General features: G+C 34.4%; 1 protein-coding gene across 1 annotated transcript; it reads left to right on the top strand.

The window, feature by feature from the left end:
* The first annotated feature begins 9,551 nt into the window (after positions 1-9,551).
* On the top strand, positions 9,552-13,990 carry LOC103843908 (protein DETOXIFICATION 33). Its single transcript, XM_009120682.3, has 9 exons — positions 9,552-9,939; positions 12,024-12,219; positions 12,311-12,656; positions 12,749-12,835; positions 12,912-12,968; positions 13,048-13,286; positions 13,398-13,516; positions 13,598-13,684; positions 13,768-13,990. Exons 1-9 carry the CDS (start codon positions 9,670-9,672, stop codon positions 13,819-13,821), a joined length of 1,455 nt encoding a protein of 484 aa, XP_009118930.1. The 5' UTR covers positions 9,552-9,669; the 3' UTR covers positions 13,822-13,990.
* Positions 13,991-16,108: the final 2,118 nt, after the last annotated feature.

Here is a 16,108-nt window from a genome sequence, read left to right as displayed (position 1 = left end):
GAGCTGTTCCATCAAATTAAGCCAACTGTGACTAGTATGACGGCGGTATCTGAATTGAGAAATCCTGAAGCGTATCGAGATGTTTCTCGTACTGGATTCGCAGTGAGTATCATTTTAATTTGTTCCTCAAATTGATCCTCATATTTTTACTCTTTTGGCTGATATTCTTACCTTTCTTTGAATGGCAGCATGTCGCTCACATAAATTACATGGTGGTGGGATATGAATCTTCTCTATTGGAGAAGGAATATGCTTTTCAAAGTGCAATGGAAAATATCTCCGCTGCCAAGGAACAACTGGTAAATAAAAAAGACCATTTTAATACTTTGGAAGGTGTCGCCGATGGAGAAATTCATGAGAGGAAATATCCCTTAAAAATCTTGAGGTGATGACGCAGCGATTGGTGTTAGCTACTAAAGAGGTCGAAGAGTCGGGTGAATTTGCCAACTGGAGAGGGAAAAGGACTAGATAAACCAATTGCTTCATTTCAAGATGAACTATCTAAGAATGGTGCCCATAGAATATGTGGCCCGAGTAGAGGCCGAGATGTGTATAAAGTGTAACAATCACTTGGAGAAATTTGGTAGATATCTCGAGGAATAAGCAACACTGAAAACCAGGATGTCAATTCTGAGTCATGCATCAGGCACGAGGCGGTGTCTCGAGAAACATATTTCTAAAGGTCTGCATATTCCTCAAGCTGTGGTTGATCAGCTCAAGGCGGACGAGATTAAGTTCAAAATTGAACTCAACGACCTCGAAGTTACTATTATCACTGAGAATAACATGGTGCTTTCTCCTATCATCAGTGATCAAGCCGATTGGCCCGCGTCGTTCAGTTGCAAATTACTTCAGTTCGAATGAAGCTACTATGACTCTTAACAATGGATCTACTTAGACATGAAAGTAACACAAATCATAGTCTTACTAAACTGCATAAATAATAATCAATAGGAGTTTTAATCGATATCTGAAAGAATTTTGATCTTCTCTCACAATTAAAATAAAGCTTAGTCAAGACAGTGGCTTAGAATACATAATATAAGGATATAACATGTTATATGCTTATTTATAAATAATGGGAACTTCTTGGCCTTTTTGTAACTCTTGAAAACTTGATAAATCACACCGGCTTCTCTAGAAAGATTGAGTGTCGACTGACACATCCATCTCTTGATCATTCAAAATCTCCAAAGTTCTCCAAACATACCTAAACCTGTAAAAGAATCTAAACAAGACTTCAAACATATAATATAGACTCTAAAACATGATTTACATCATGGTCAAAACTCATAGAACATGATATATCTACTCTTTCGAGCTTATCCTTTGCTTGCCCTCATGCAAAACAGAGTCTAAATATTTGGAAGATATTTGAAAACGTAGGAACACACTTAATTTTTAGGACAACCACTGTCACCTCTAAATGTTGCAAGTCACATCACATAATAGAAATCTTAGAAGGTACTTTCATGTATTGACCTCAACTTAGCAACCTGACCATCCAGCCTACAGCTCACCAAATACCATCTGACATCCCCTCTATTGATCATATCTAAGAGTTTAATGTGCAATCTCATCTTGGGGTATTGATCAAAGGACACATGGACTCTTACCCATTCAGGTTTTTGACCACACAGACAAACTTCTCTGGTTCTTTTCTCACTTCTCTATATCATTTTCTCTTCTTTTTTCTTTCTTTTGCATGCTCTAAAGTGTAGGTGAATAATGGGATCACGGGAAACTCTTCCACCCCTCGCTTCTAACTTTAAGCGATCAAAATCCATTGCAGTAAAATAATAGGGTCATATGAAATTTTCATATCCATTTACTACTCAGGAAATCCTCTCGATCTTTTCTTTCTGATGTTGAAGAGAACATAAGGTGAAACAAGACACACATAAACATGCCTTCCATACCTGAGTGAGGAATCTGATCCAGTGTATACCAAGCCCCAAAACAAGAGAATTGATTATATTAGATTGGAAGTCAGCTTTGGTTCCTTCAGACACTCATAGTAAGCGTGGATGTTACTAGCATATCGATCTGCTCAGTTTTGTTCCATGTAATACAACTTGCAATCAATCAGTAACTCAAAGAATGGTGTTGGGGCAATGGTTAGGTGGGTAGTTCCAAGAAAAAGTTTACAGTCCCTAACTTACTATATTTTGACTCAATAAAACACACGCAGCTGACATTCAAAACATAACCCAATGTCAATATACACCTCCCCTATACATAAACAACAGTATCTCTAGTGTTATACGATCAAAAATTGGGAAAAACAATAAAATAAAAATGTATAAAGTGAAAAATGTAGAAGACTTACCTGAGAATGGAGAGTGTCGACCGACATTGATGGGTGTCGATCGTTACTCTGGATGTCTGGGGTGTCGTTCGACACTGAGATGGTCTCGACCGACCCTAGGTACTCTAGGACACATCTTCTTTTAATAGAAATATAGAATACTTACTAAACAATGGGTTGCATTAGCTCGACGTTGGAGACAAGATTCATCCCAGAAGAGATTGGTAACTTGCTCCAAAATAATTCCCAATGTTCAATATCTTCAGCTTCAGCACACTGCCCATGAAACTTTTCATTGCAGCTTATCCTTTATCTATGATCTCAGCAGTGAAGACTGCTCAAACCTTCACAAATGGGTCTGTAAAGCCTATGTTTTGTAACTTGTACTCAATGACACCTTCTTAGAAGCTCTGTGTAATCAATATCAAATGAGGGGCGCCCTAAATATTTTGCTCTTTATCCTTTTCTTCTTTCCTTTCCCCTAAACTTATGTGATTGTATCACAATGTTTCTATCCAAGACTTCTTTGACATTATTCTTATCACTTGGATCTTTCTCAGGAACCACTGCTGCAACTGAAATAATATCAGAAACACAAATCCAAGAAGCTAGATTTCTGATACAGCCTCGTAGTGGACATTCTTATCAATATGTGTGAAAGATATCATGGTCTCAACCATGTAAACTATTTCACCTACTGTAGCCATGAAGGCTCTTCTCAGAATGAGAAGCCTGTTTGAATCACTGCTAAAATCCAACACCTGAAAGTCTTCATGGACAATGCAATTTCCAACTCTCACTTCTAGATCTTTTACAACACCTTTTGAAACTTGGTGAATTGGTTTGCAGAAGTCATAGTAATCTTAGAAGCTTCTATAGTAAGACCCAATCTCTCAAAGAAGTCCTTAGACAATATTCTAAATGAAGATTCAGTATCGCAAAAGAGAATCATGAAATTCAACTCATGAAACAATGTATGGAACCATAAACTTCACAGGGTCTGTGAGCCTTGTCAGTTTATTGACCTTTGTATGTGTACTTTTAACTTCATCAAATAGTGATTTAACCTCTTCCACAACTTCTCTAGTGTTCATGAAGAACTGAGTCGACTGAAATCCTTCATAAGCATCTTCAAAGGGAACACCTTCATATATCTTTTTCACTCTCTTGCAGAAACCAGCCAGTTCTAGCGCGTTAATAGGTCCTTTCAGATTCTTTGATACCTTAGGATAAGGATTTTGGGCTTGTAAAACTTCTCCTTAGTTGGTTTCCGCGTAATTACACAAACATGCAATGGATTCAGCAACGAGTGTTGACCGACACTAGATGTGTGACAATAGTCACTAACCTTTGTTAAAATCTCGGTATCTTTCCCCGAGGGGTGTCGATAGACACTAAAAGAGTGCAATTGACATTGTGCTTTAGTCCGTCTCGAGAAAATTATTTTATCTCTGCCTGATGTGTGTCAACCAACACCATGGTGGTGTTGATCGACACTGGTCTCCGTGACTCCGTAGTCAACTTAGTTTAACTCTTTTGACCTTCCATATTCGTGTTGTTCATCATCTTCTACCATAATGGTGTTGATAAAGTGTTTTTGACAGTATTTAGAGTTCCATGGAGAAATATCTCATGTCTTTTCCCAGTCTCAGCAATCTGTTGAACCCGAATATTCATCTTCTTGACATGAGTGTTTAGAGCCTCAAAATTTCCATTCAGCTCAGTGTAGAGATAATTCAACTTCTTATTAAACTCATCACTCATCTTCCATTGACCCTCCAAAAGCATGGCTTACATTCTGTTTTCTAAACTGTTGTAGGAGGATTCTGATATTAACATGTGAATATGTGACTGTAGCCATGATAACCAGCTCCATGGATGTAATTCAGGTTCTTCTCTTCCGTTTGCTCCACCATCAAGAGGTTTGAAAAGAGTCAAGCTTGGCTTTGACTTCACCAATCTCCATATCATCCATTCCAGCCGATTATTTTCTGTCTATGTACTATTACAAGAAATCAGGTTTTCAATCCGTTTCTAGCTTATTTTGTACATTTGGTTTTGAAATTCCCTTCACTTACAGCATCCAAAGCGATCTGATATCTCCCATCAGTACCCTCAGAGAAATTACCAGTAGACGAACTTCATTGAACCCATGGTGTGGGTAGTCTCTCTGTAGGTACCTAAGAGAATGTTGAAATTTTATTTATCAGTTCCTCAGACCTTACATCATCAAAGAAGTGTGTCAGAAATGCAGTCTTGGTGTCATTACAGGTGTTGAGAGATCTTGGTGGCAGTTGCTTCAGCCAGTAAGTTGCATCCCTAGATAAAGAGTGTTCAAAGAGGTTACAGAACAAAATAGTCTTCAGAGACTTCATTGCACTTGATGCTTGATGTTAGATCCTCGAACCTCTCAAGATTATCCATAGGGTTCTCAAGGAGAAGACCATGAAAAGGATGCTGACCCACAAGAGTGTAATACACGAGTTTCAGTCCAAAGTCATACCTCTTGGCATAGAACTGATCACACATGTTGTAATCTCCCAGTGTTCTCTGTCGAACCGCTCTAACTTTATCAGCAACCACTATTTTATAAGGAATCACATTCCCAACATCATCAAGCCTCTGCCCAACTGCATTATATGCAAGACTCTCTTGGTCTCATAAGACTCCTTTTTTCATCAGCCACTACCATAATTTGATCAACCATGTTTGCTCGTTCCAGTAAGGTGTCGATCAATGTTGTTGGGGTGTCGATCGACACTTGGTTTTAAGTGGTATTGATCGCTACTTCATTGGTGTTGATGGTCGATAGACACTAGTCACTTGCATGCATTGTTTATATTTTCCAACGCAAACAACTTTTGGATTGATAGACCCAAAAGCTTTGTATCCTTGTTGTTCCTGTTACTGCAATGCATGCACCTGAAAAACAAGAAAAGATAACAAATAACTAAAGAACATAGTATAATTCTTATATCTAGTCTAATGGTTATCATAGTCCCCGAGAAAGGCACCAACTTTTGATATGCTCAAATTTATTCAGATTAATCTAGGCAGTAATGATTGTAATACAATAAACAAAAAAATATATAAAATTGAGTTGTAAACTTATGGAAGAACAACACTAAATCCATGGAATTCAAACAAGAAATCAGACTTGGAGTCAAACAAATATCATGGTTTACGAAGAACAGTCTAGACTTAAATCATTGTAATCAAGTCAATCAGCTTTTGCTACAAAACTATCTATGTCTAATTCTTAAAATTTCAAATTTCTTTGTGAATTCAATCAGTTCAAACAAACATTAAAGTCAAGTTTGATATTTTCACTGAATCCCTAAATCAAATCTCTAGCTCATCCAATATTAATTCAGGTAATCAATAAGACTCTCATGTCTACTAATTATGCTATGATATGGAATATCAGGGTTGTCAATCCAAATCTAGCATTAAGACCAATCAAGATGAAGAATAAAAGATAAACCCTAAATATTCATTATATAAATTTATCAAACCCTAGATAACCTTAACTCTAACAATGAATCGACTCAGACATGGAAGCAACAATACAAATCATAGTCTAAATAAACTGCGAAATAATAATCAATAGGATTCCAATTGATCGCTGAAGGAGTTATGATCTTCTCTCCAAAACTAAAATAAAGCTTAGCCTAGACAATGGCTTAGAATATATAATATAGAGAGAGGTAAAACATGTTGTGAGCTTCTTTGTAAATACTGAGAATTTTTAGGCCTTTTGCAATTCTTGAAAATTTGATAAATCACGTCGGCTTCTCTTGAAAGAGTGGATGTCGACCGACACCCTCCATGCTGTCAATCAACACCAGGTATAAATCACTACTCCAAGATGATCTTTTCAGATGCACATCTCTTGATCATCCAAACTGCTGTAGAATCTCCAAACTGCTCCTAAATGTTTTTATACTTGTAAGACTATAAAAATGACTCCAAACATATAATATATACTCTAAAACTGGACTTATATCATGGTAAAAACTCATAAAAACCATGATATATCAATATCTCATTCGAGGAAGGATCAATAAAGAAGAGGACATCCCTTGAGTCCTCCTAAGGAGAGTACCCATTAAGATAAATCAGATGTTACATAACACCCTTTAAATACAATAATTTTAATGTACTTAAGAACAGTAAAAATTCAGCAGCATTTTTGGTTCAAGTTTTTTTTTTTCAAATTAGTTTCAACTTTTCATATTATCTTATGTGGATAGCCGATTTAGACATGCCAAACAAGCAAAACAAAAACTTCAAATATTCATCTTCAAACCATACAACTTTGTATCAGGTAGTTGTAGGATGGGATGGTCTTATATGATTCTATCTCTCCTTTTTAAGGATTTATTTTTTTAATTTATTCACAGTTTTATATGTCATATAATGCTGCTTATGCCCGCCCCCGAGGATCACCAAGCAGTTGTATCTATTTCCGAGGCGGTCAGTCCCATCCCGCTGAGGATGAAAGATATATCCCTCTCTCGATGATCAGCTCTGACTTTAGCTATTTCTATCTTAATGTTGTTTAGATGCTCAGCTCGGTGTTGTCTTCTTCGATTATCTGCTGCAGCCATTTGTACATTCATATTTTCATAGAGTCCCAAGTTGATATACTCTATGTTTCCTGTGATATCATAAATTTTGTTCAGTAAAGCCTATTGCACCATCGCATATTTTGAATTTGTGAAGTCTGTTTACTATGTCTCTATATTTCAGTAGTGTTTCCACATCCAAAACTTTGATACCTTGGCTTTTTCAGCCAATCTTTCTGTTTTGAGAAGTGATTTCCAAAACACTATGTTTGTTATTGATAGACTATGGATTTGACCCATTTTCATCCATGGTTTATAGGTTTTTTTACTAATAATTATTATATTATAGAGTCTATTTATTATATTTATAAGATCAAGAGTGGTTTGGAGATAAGTGATGATTTTGGAGCATTTTTGAGATATTTGAAGCAAGCACCCGAGATGACCATCGAGCTCGACCATCGGTCGATATTGAAGATGAATAATCGATCGATGTTCATATTTTGACATTGATCGACAGCGAAGCGCGCAGAAAGCCCGTTTGGTCACAGCCGACTTGAAGCCCAGGTCTTCACCAATTTACAAGATTACCCCTGACGAGTTTTAACCTAATTATATAAGCTTTTCCACCATGTTAGAGGCAAAAGTGTGCTTTCTTGTTTTATTATTTTCACAGCATGATTTTCTAAGATTTTGATACATTAGAGAGACGATCCAAAGTTATAATTTGTGATTGGAACTCCATTAATATCTATTTACTATTCTAATGAAGTTTTCTTACCTAACTGTTGTTATGAATTGCTTAGCCATGTCTGAGTAGTTCCATTGCTAGATTTTAGGGTTTAAATAGGTTAGGAGGAATTAGCCCCAACTATAGATTGCTGAGTTGTGGTAATTGTTATTAAGATTATTCATTAATGCATGTCTCTAGATTAGCTACCTAGAACTTGCCCTAGGATTGATAGATAAAAGCGAGAGCTTTATTTTCATCCTGAAAACATTCTAACTGAACTAAGTTTCTTGCTATGAGTAAGGCGAGAGCTGATCTATTGAGCTTAGTAAGCTATCATTCAACCCGCGCATAAAGCTTAACTAGAAGTACGTCGATCAATATCATTATTGAATAATCGATCGACGGAGCGAAAGGTGAATTGATCGATATCCTTATAGGATCATCTCTCGACACTTTCTAATTGATCGACATACGATAGTTGAGATCATTAGATCTAGTTAATAGATAAGTCCAAACATGCGAAAGCTGATAGATTTGTTGACTAAGTAGTTGAGCTTTACATTATCATGAATGCAACTCATTAGGAATCTGTAAGATTATAATTCCAAGTTTCCTGAATAAAAACCCTAAGTCTACCTATTTCCTTTGAAGCACCAATACCTTAACCAATCAATTGAGCAAACACTTGCTTGATAAAAACTGCAATTTACATTTAAACCATAAAACATCATGCTTAACAAATCATATTAGATTTCTTAGGCTCTCTAACTCCTTGTAAATTCGATCCCTTAGTACTACAACTTGACCTGTTATTTGAGAGACAATAAATCACTCCTTAGAGTAATTTGGATGGTATCAGTTATTTTCATTTTTCTGTTTCAATATTTGTAAATCCATTGCTAGATATTTATAATATTTCTAAACAATAAACAATTTAAGGGGTATAGTTAAATGACTATAAAATTGTAAGAGAAATTACCTAGAATAGCTCACATTTTCTTGTGTAATGACTAGTATAACTTGCAAAAAGAAAGAAAGAAAAAATGCAACCAAAAGTCTAAAATACCCCATAGATAAATGAACTAAAAATAAATTATTTTAAAAATAAACATTTCATTTTAAACATTAGAAAGTCTAAAATTATTTTTAATTGTAGTTTTTTTTTGCTGTCAAAAAATAAAAGAAAAGCTAACAATTAAAATAAAAAACCATTCCCGGTCAAAGACAAAAAAAAAAAACACTCCCACGAAATCCCTTTCCCGTAAGCCATGAACCCTAAATCTTTATATTCCTAAACTCTCGATTTTCCTTCGTTTTGACATGATTTTTCCTTGATTCTATCTTGTTCGCACCTCTACCACTAAAACCTAGCTTCAATTCACACAGAGGAAGTGAATTAGAAACCCAGAAAATCCGACTAACCATAAATCCCCTTTCTGAAATTCTCAGTTAAGTTGAATGTGAAGGCCTTAATCACTTAATCTCGTTGATTTCGTTAGTCTTACAACCTCATCTCCGGTTCAATCAGTTTCTACAACTGTCATTTCATGTCACATATTTTAAACGGCATATTTATTAATCTTTTATGGCAATTTTGTAAATAATTTTTTTTGTGATGTGGCAAGAAAATAATAATGGTTTTTTTGTAAATAAGTTTTTTGTTAACAAAAAAAATGATATCACGAGAATGAAAAAAACAGTCTAGTATTAATTAAAAATTATAAGTTAATCTAGTAATAAAAACATGATTTAGAATTATTTGAGTAATCTTACCAAATTTTAAAGCAAAATGTAAAAAGGGTTGGGGAGGAATCAACTAATTTATAAAAAGAAACAAGGTCGTGATTGTTTCATTGCTAAATTTTGGTCGTTTTATTACTTTTCTTTGCAAATCCCGTATATATTATTAATTTATCTTATTCATTTTGGTACCTACCACCGTCTCCCTTCTCTATATTTAAACTCATACCCGAACACAGAGAGAGAGAGAGAGAGAGAGAGAGAGAGAGAGAGAGAGAGAGAGAGAGAGCAATTAAGGCAACACTTCTCGCAAATCAAAAATGGGAAAGGATAAGACTTTGCCGTTGCTTGATCCTCGTGAGCCACCGGAACTCACTGAAACCAAACCGGCGTCGAAAGTATGGGCCAAAGAGTTCCGCCAAGAGTCGAAGCGGCTCTGGGAGCTAGCCGGACCGGCCATCTTCACAGCCATAAGTCAATACTCTCTCGGTGCACTCACTCAGACTTTCTCCGGCCGCATCGGTGAACTAGAGCTCGCCGCCGTCTCCGTGGAGAATTCCGTTATATCCGGTCTCGCCTTCGGTGTCATGGTGCGTCATCTTTCACACGTGTCTATTTTTGAATTATATGTTGTGTTCCAATAAAGGCCACGCAATGAAAAACCATTATTCTTAGGGATTTTATTTAATGTTCGTTAGATACAAAGTAGATATCCCCCGTACATTTTAATATTATATAATCAGTCACATGATTCTGCATGAAAATAAATGTCAGTTTGTCGACTAAAGAAAGTTAGTTCGGCCAAATTAGCCGTTGATGCCGAACTAAATTAGTCGCAAAAAGGAACATTTAAAGTGATTTGGCCAAGTAATAGTGGGAGTAAGTTAATCCAAATCTAACATTAAAAGAAATTAGTCACAACCAGGTTCATTGAGAACATTGTTGATCAACTCAAAAGAAAGGATTCTTACGTGCAATAATTACAAAATAGATCTCCTCATAGGCTCATACATTGCAATTACACACGAGTTTTGCACGGTTAATTGAGAAGATCATCAACTAGTACTAGAGAAGAATTGTTTTTTTTTAATGAAGAACTGTTAACCGACACAGTATACTATTAATAATTTTTATATTCCATAAAAGTATAACCGGAACAGGGCAGGAATGAAAAATCCAGATTTACTCCATTTCATTTTTTTGTTAATTTATGAAATAATACTTTTTTACCCAAAAAATGATACTTATCAAGAACAAGAATTTCCCTGAATAAATTACTTGTTCCTATTTGGTTTCCAAATTGAATAAAACGGAATTTGATGGGGAAAGAACAAAAAAGTAGAAGGGATTTGAAAAAAAAAGTTTAGGTAGTGTAACATGTTTCAAATGCATTTTATTTTGTGTTATTGAACATTTTGTTTTAAAAGTCCAAACATAATTGAAATGGAAACTTCAGCTACGCCTTATTTAAGAGTGACAGAGTGTAGGACACGTTAGTCAGTAATTTTTCCCTCGTCCACTACTAGCCACGTTTCACTCCTCGTTTCCACTTGTTATTTGGTTTATTGACTTTATACATAAACTTCCAATATTGCAGCAGCCTGTCACCAAAATATAATAATTTTATATCTTTCGATATCATTTAGTAAATTCTTCATTTCATATAATATCACTTAAACTTCTATCTCAATACTTTTAGTTATTTCTTCTATTATATTAGCATTATAAAAAAAAAAGATGATATCGAGTGTAAAACACAGCAATGACTTATATACAATTTGGAGGTTGCTAAGAGCATCTCCAACGTAAAACTTCATTTTTTTCTATAAAATAGAGTAAAATTGCTTCAACCCTATTCCATGATGAACAAACAAAAACTAGATTACTCCATTCATGGAGTAAATTTCATTATAGTGTGAGATATGAAGTTGGGTTGGAACATTCCTTATTCTATATTCACTTTTACTCTATTTTATAGGAAAAAAATAGAGGAGAGATGAAGATGCCCTGAACATTAGAGATGTGTGTTTTCATTTCTCAAATTAAAATAAATCCAAAACAAATTTGACTGTTTCTTACAATCTTTACCATGCATGTATAATACTATTTGCGAATTTAACACTGTGTTCCAGATCCAAAATAAAATAAGATATATCAATGCAGAATTCTAAAGGTGTAAAAATGTAACTTCTTTTTTTTAATCTAACTTTTGTGCTATATGTGGCTCTAAAAGTAACCTTGACGAATCCTGAAAAACTGTACCTTAATTTGTTTTCCTATCCTAAAGTCAAAATAACTAGAGAGGGCATGTTTTATAGGTTTGGGTCTATATCAGGTTTAACGTAGGCTAGAATACAATCTTTAAAATAACTACTAATTGTGATTCATTTTAAATTCTAGAAATAATTATAACATTCTAGAACTTTAGCACATAAACCAAGTTAAACTACCTGTTATAACTTATAAACCAGTAGCAATGACATCATAGTTGACCAAAAATGCAAGAGCTGAAACAGTTTGAGAAAGCTAGCGAATCGCATGGGATCTTTATTCTAGGTTCCGATAGATATTTCATAGTCTCATAGTAATTTTCCTATGAATATATCTAAAAGATGAAGGAATACTTGCAAAGAACATAGGAAAATTATATTGTGGTGATGGAAAATGTCTGTAGTTGGGAATGGGAAGTGCATTGGAGACGTTGTGCGGACAAGCATATGGAGCCGGGCAGCTTAGGATGCTCGGAATATATATGCAACGTTCTTGGGTCATTCTTTTTACCACTGCTTTATGTTTACTTCCCGTCTACATTTGGGCTCCTCCCATTCTTTCCTTCTTCGGCGAGGCTCCTCACATCTCTAAAGCCGCAGGTATCGTCCTACTACACCTTTTTTGCCCAAGAAAGTCTTATGTCACGTTCAAAAATATGCATGCTAACGTTTCCAATTTTAAATTTTGCAGGGAAATTTGCACTGTGGATGATTCCACAGTTATTTGCATATTCAGCCAACTTCCCAATACAGAAATTCTTACAGTCTCAGGGGAAAGTGCTTGTGATGGCTTGGATCTCCGGGGTGGTTCTGATTATCCACGCAGTCTTTAGCTGGCTATTCATCATTCACTTTAAGTGGGGGCTTGTAGGAGCAGCCATCACCCTCAATACCTCATGGTGGCTTGTTGTTATCGGTCAACTTTTGTATATCTTAATCACCAAATCAGACGGTGCGTGGAGTGGATTTTCTTGGCTTGCGTTTCGTGACCTCTATGGATTTGTCAAACTATCTTTAGCTTCTGCTGTCATGCTCTGGTACCAACTTTTCTTACATTCCATTTTTTTTTTTAAATTATGCAAGTCACGATTTCGATTAGTATGACCGGTTTGTTGTTTGTATTCTGCAGTTTGGAGTTTTGGTACTTGATGGTTCTGGTCGTTGTCACGGGTCTTCTTCCTAATCCATTGATACCAGTCGATGCCATTTCCATTTGGTAAACCGATTTGTGATGGTGTCTGTTTATTTTTTTCTAGTGAAAATATGTTTTGAAATGTTTTGGTCTTTCACAGCATGAACATAGAAGGTTGGACAGCAATGATTTCAATCGGGTTTAACGCTGCTATAAGGTAAGATTACTAACATTTTTTTGTTACATTTTATAATCACATAAGAAAAGATAATTAAAACTCTTATTGGTGTTATCAGTGTGAGGGTTTCGAATGAGCTGGGTGCGGGAAACGCATATCTAGCAAAATTCGCAGTCATAGTTGTCTCCATAACATCAACCCTTATCGGGGTTGTGTGTATGATTGTTGTCTTAGCCACAAAAGATAGCTTCCCTCATCTTTTCACTTCTAGCGAAGCTGTGGCAGCGGAAACCACGAGAATAGCTGTCTTGTTGGCCTTCACTGTCCTTTTGAACAGCCTCCAGCCTGTCTTGTCAGGTAGGTACCTCATAATGAGTGGTGGCAATATAACTAAATAAGAAAATCAAAACCCAATATTAGGATCAGGAAACAATGAGTCGTGGTTACTTTTGGGACATGTGTTTTTAGGTGTTGCTGTTGGAGCTGGGTGGCAGAGTCTAGTGGCATACGTGAACCTTGCGTGTTATTACATTATTGGACTTCCTGCTGGTCTTGTTCTGGGATTCACATTAAACCTCGGAGTTCAGGTTAGTCTAACCGATTTTTAAGCAGTTCGTATTTGCATTGTTCTTTTCCATTTTGGTGCTAATTCATTTGTCAAATTGTAGGGAATATGGGGAGGTATGGTAGCTGGAATCTGCTTACAGACACTTATATTGATTGGAATAATCTACTACACTAATTGGAACAAAGAGGTATCTTATCTGGTCTCTATATCCTCTTTATGTTCCACCTTTGTGTTGTGGTTTGATCATTTCATTAACTTTGAATTCTGTAGGCTGAGCAAGCCGAGAGTCGGGTTCAGAGATGGGGAGGAACGGCGCGAGAGTGAAAAACTCTAGTAGGACGACTATCATTTGTTTTGGATTCTTTTTCATTGTTTACCAAATTGTTATTCCGAGGACAATATCTTTGACTTTTGTTGGATAATATCTGCTCACCATCCTAGATATTCAAATTTGTCTTTATTGTTTAGATGAAAATTTAATCTCTTAAAAGCATCCCAAAAAATCCTCTATAATTTCAAATATGAAGTTTTTTGCTCACCAAAAAAAAACTCTATATTTGAAATTTCACTTTTCAAAACTTCAAATTTGAAATTTCATATTTTTATTTGTATTTTGATCTCTCTACTATTACACATCACATTTATAATTCATATAAATATTTTCTTGTTTATTATTTTAATCTTTATAAAAATTATATCTCATAAATATTTTAAGTTTTGTTTACAAAATTAAAGTTTACACATAAAATTAAATAAAATTTTAAAAGAAGATTTAAAATATTTAAAACTAGATTTAGATAACAAAAATATACATAAATAACTTAACAAAAAAAGTTTTAAAAAATTACATGAAGACATAATATTACACAAATTTAAATATTACTACAACACTAATAGTCAGGTAAGTTTGATCCGGAACCTTCAAAATTTCAAATATTGTCCAATTTGTTTTTGTGTAATTGAAGATGATTGTTGTTGTTGATAATGTCTTTTCGTACAATTCTTTCTTGTTCATATTGAATATATTCAGGAGTATTAATATCATCGATAAAAGTTATTCTACTAGCAATATTTTATGTTTCTCTTTTACTTTCTTGTTCTGATATAATGTATTTACAAGTATTAATAGCTCCCGATTTGAACAATTTTGTTATCTCTAATCTACAGATTAAAAATGAGGAGAGTTATTTTTACTTCGAAATGCATTAGTATATCATATATGCATTACGAAAATCACTTTATGAAATAATATGGTATTTTGCTTGAAGTTTAATATTAATTAAGTTATTGTGTTTAAAATATTATATTTTAATATAATATTATTAATTAATATTGTTGTAATATATTTATATATGTGCTAGTTATTTACAAAAGTTTTATGAATTCAAATTAGTTATGACAAATATAAGGACCATATTATAAAATACAAATAGTTTTGAAGTTAAGTTTGAAGTTTTGCTTTTGGAGAAAAACACTTTTAAACTTCAAATATAGAATTTTGGAAACTTCAAAATAGAGTTTATTTTTGGAGATGCTCAAAGAAAATTAAAAAAACATAAAACCAGGATCGGGATATTTTGAATAATATATATATATCAATAAGAAAATATTATTTTCGAAGTGGAGGAACCTTGGTTGGACACAGGGCCGGTTCAAAGTATTAATTGATTCTTGGGCAAAAAAAAATTTTTTAGTTTTTTTCTACACGTATCTATTGACAAGTTAAAAATTTTGAGCCCCCATCTCTAATTAATTTTAAAAAATTTGGATTTTTTTTAATATCATTTTTGCTAAAAAACGTTTAGACTCCAAAGCTCACGCTCCTTTGCCCTAAGCCGGCCCTGGTTGGATTGAACATAAATTTTCTTTGTCTCCTATATATTATTTTGTTCCAATAAACTATTGATTTTTTTTATACGAAACTTTTTCTCCAGTCCATGTTTATTAATAAATAGTAGATTAACATTACATGATTAAATATGCATATAGTATTTAATTTATTAATACAACACATAAAGTACGCGTTTGGAGCATGTATCGGTGATTCTGGCGAACTCTCCGGAGATTTCGACCCATTATTTCCAACCATTCTTATTATCCTCATGTCGTCGATTATTTTTATCACCTCTTTCAAATGCTGGTTCGATGCTTCTTCTCATTAACCCAAAAACCAATCGTCACTAGTTTCATTCTTTTGTATCTTTTGATTATTCAATTTGATATGTATATGTCTTTTCTTATGAAATTGATAGTTTATGAGATATGAGGATATGTTTGGGAAGTAAGAAGCCCTTTTGACATCTCTTCTTCATCTTCAAAGAACTATGTGGTTGGTGTATAATTCAGAAAAAATGTTTTGCAAGAAGAGCTTGGTTAAACCAACCAAAATCCCGAAAACCTAAACCACCATCATCTTTCAACCGTTTTCCTTCTTTTGTCGGTGATTCCATCACGTTCAGTCACCATCCTCATCTTCATATGTCAGAATTCTTTTATATTCCCATGGATTCACAATGACTTCCCGATATAACTTCGTTAAATAAAAAAAAAGCTGAATGCAACATAATTCATTGTAATTCAACATCAAGAACACTATTAGTTTAAATAAATT

The sequence above is a fragment of the Brassica rapa genome, chromosome A10, assembly GCF_000309985.2.
Source record: "Brassica rapa cultivar Chiifu-401-42 chromosome A10, CAAS_Brap_v3.01, whole genome shotgun sequence".
Classification (NCBI taxonomy): Eukaryota; Viridiplantae; Streptophyta; class Magnoliopsida; order Brassicales; family Brassicaceae; genus Brassica; species Brassica rapa.
The sequence above is the reverse complement of the archived record's forward strand: the minus strand, read 5'-3'. Positions and strand labels throughout refer to the sequence as shown.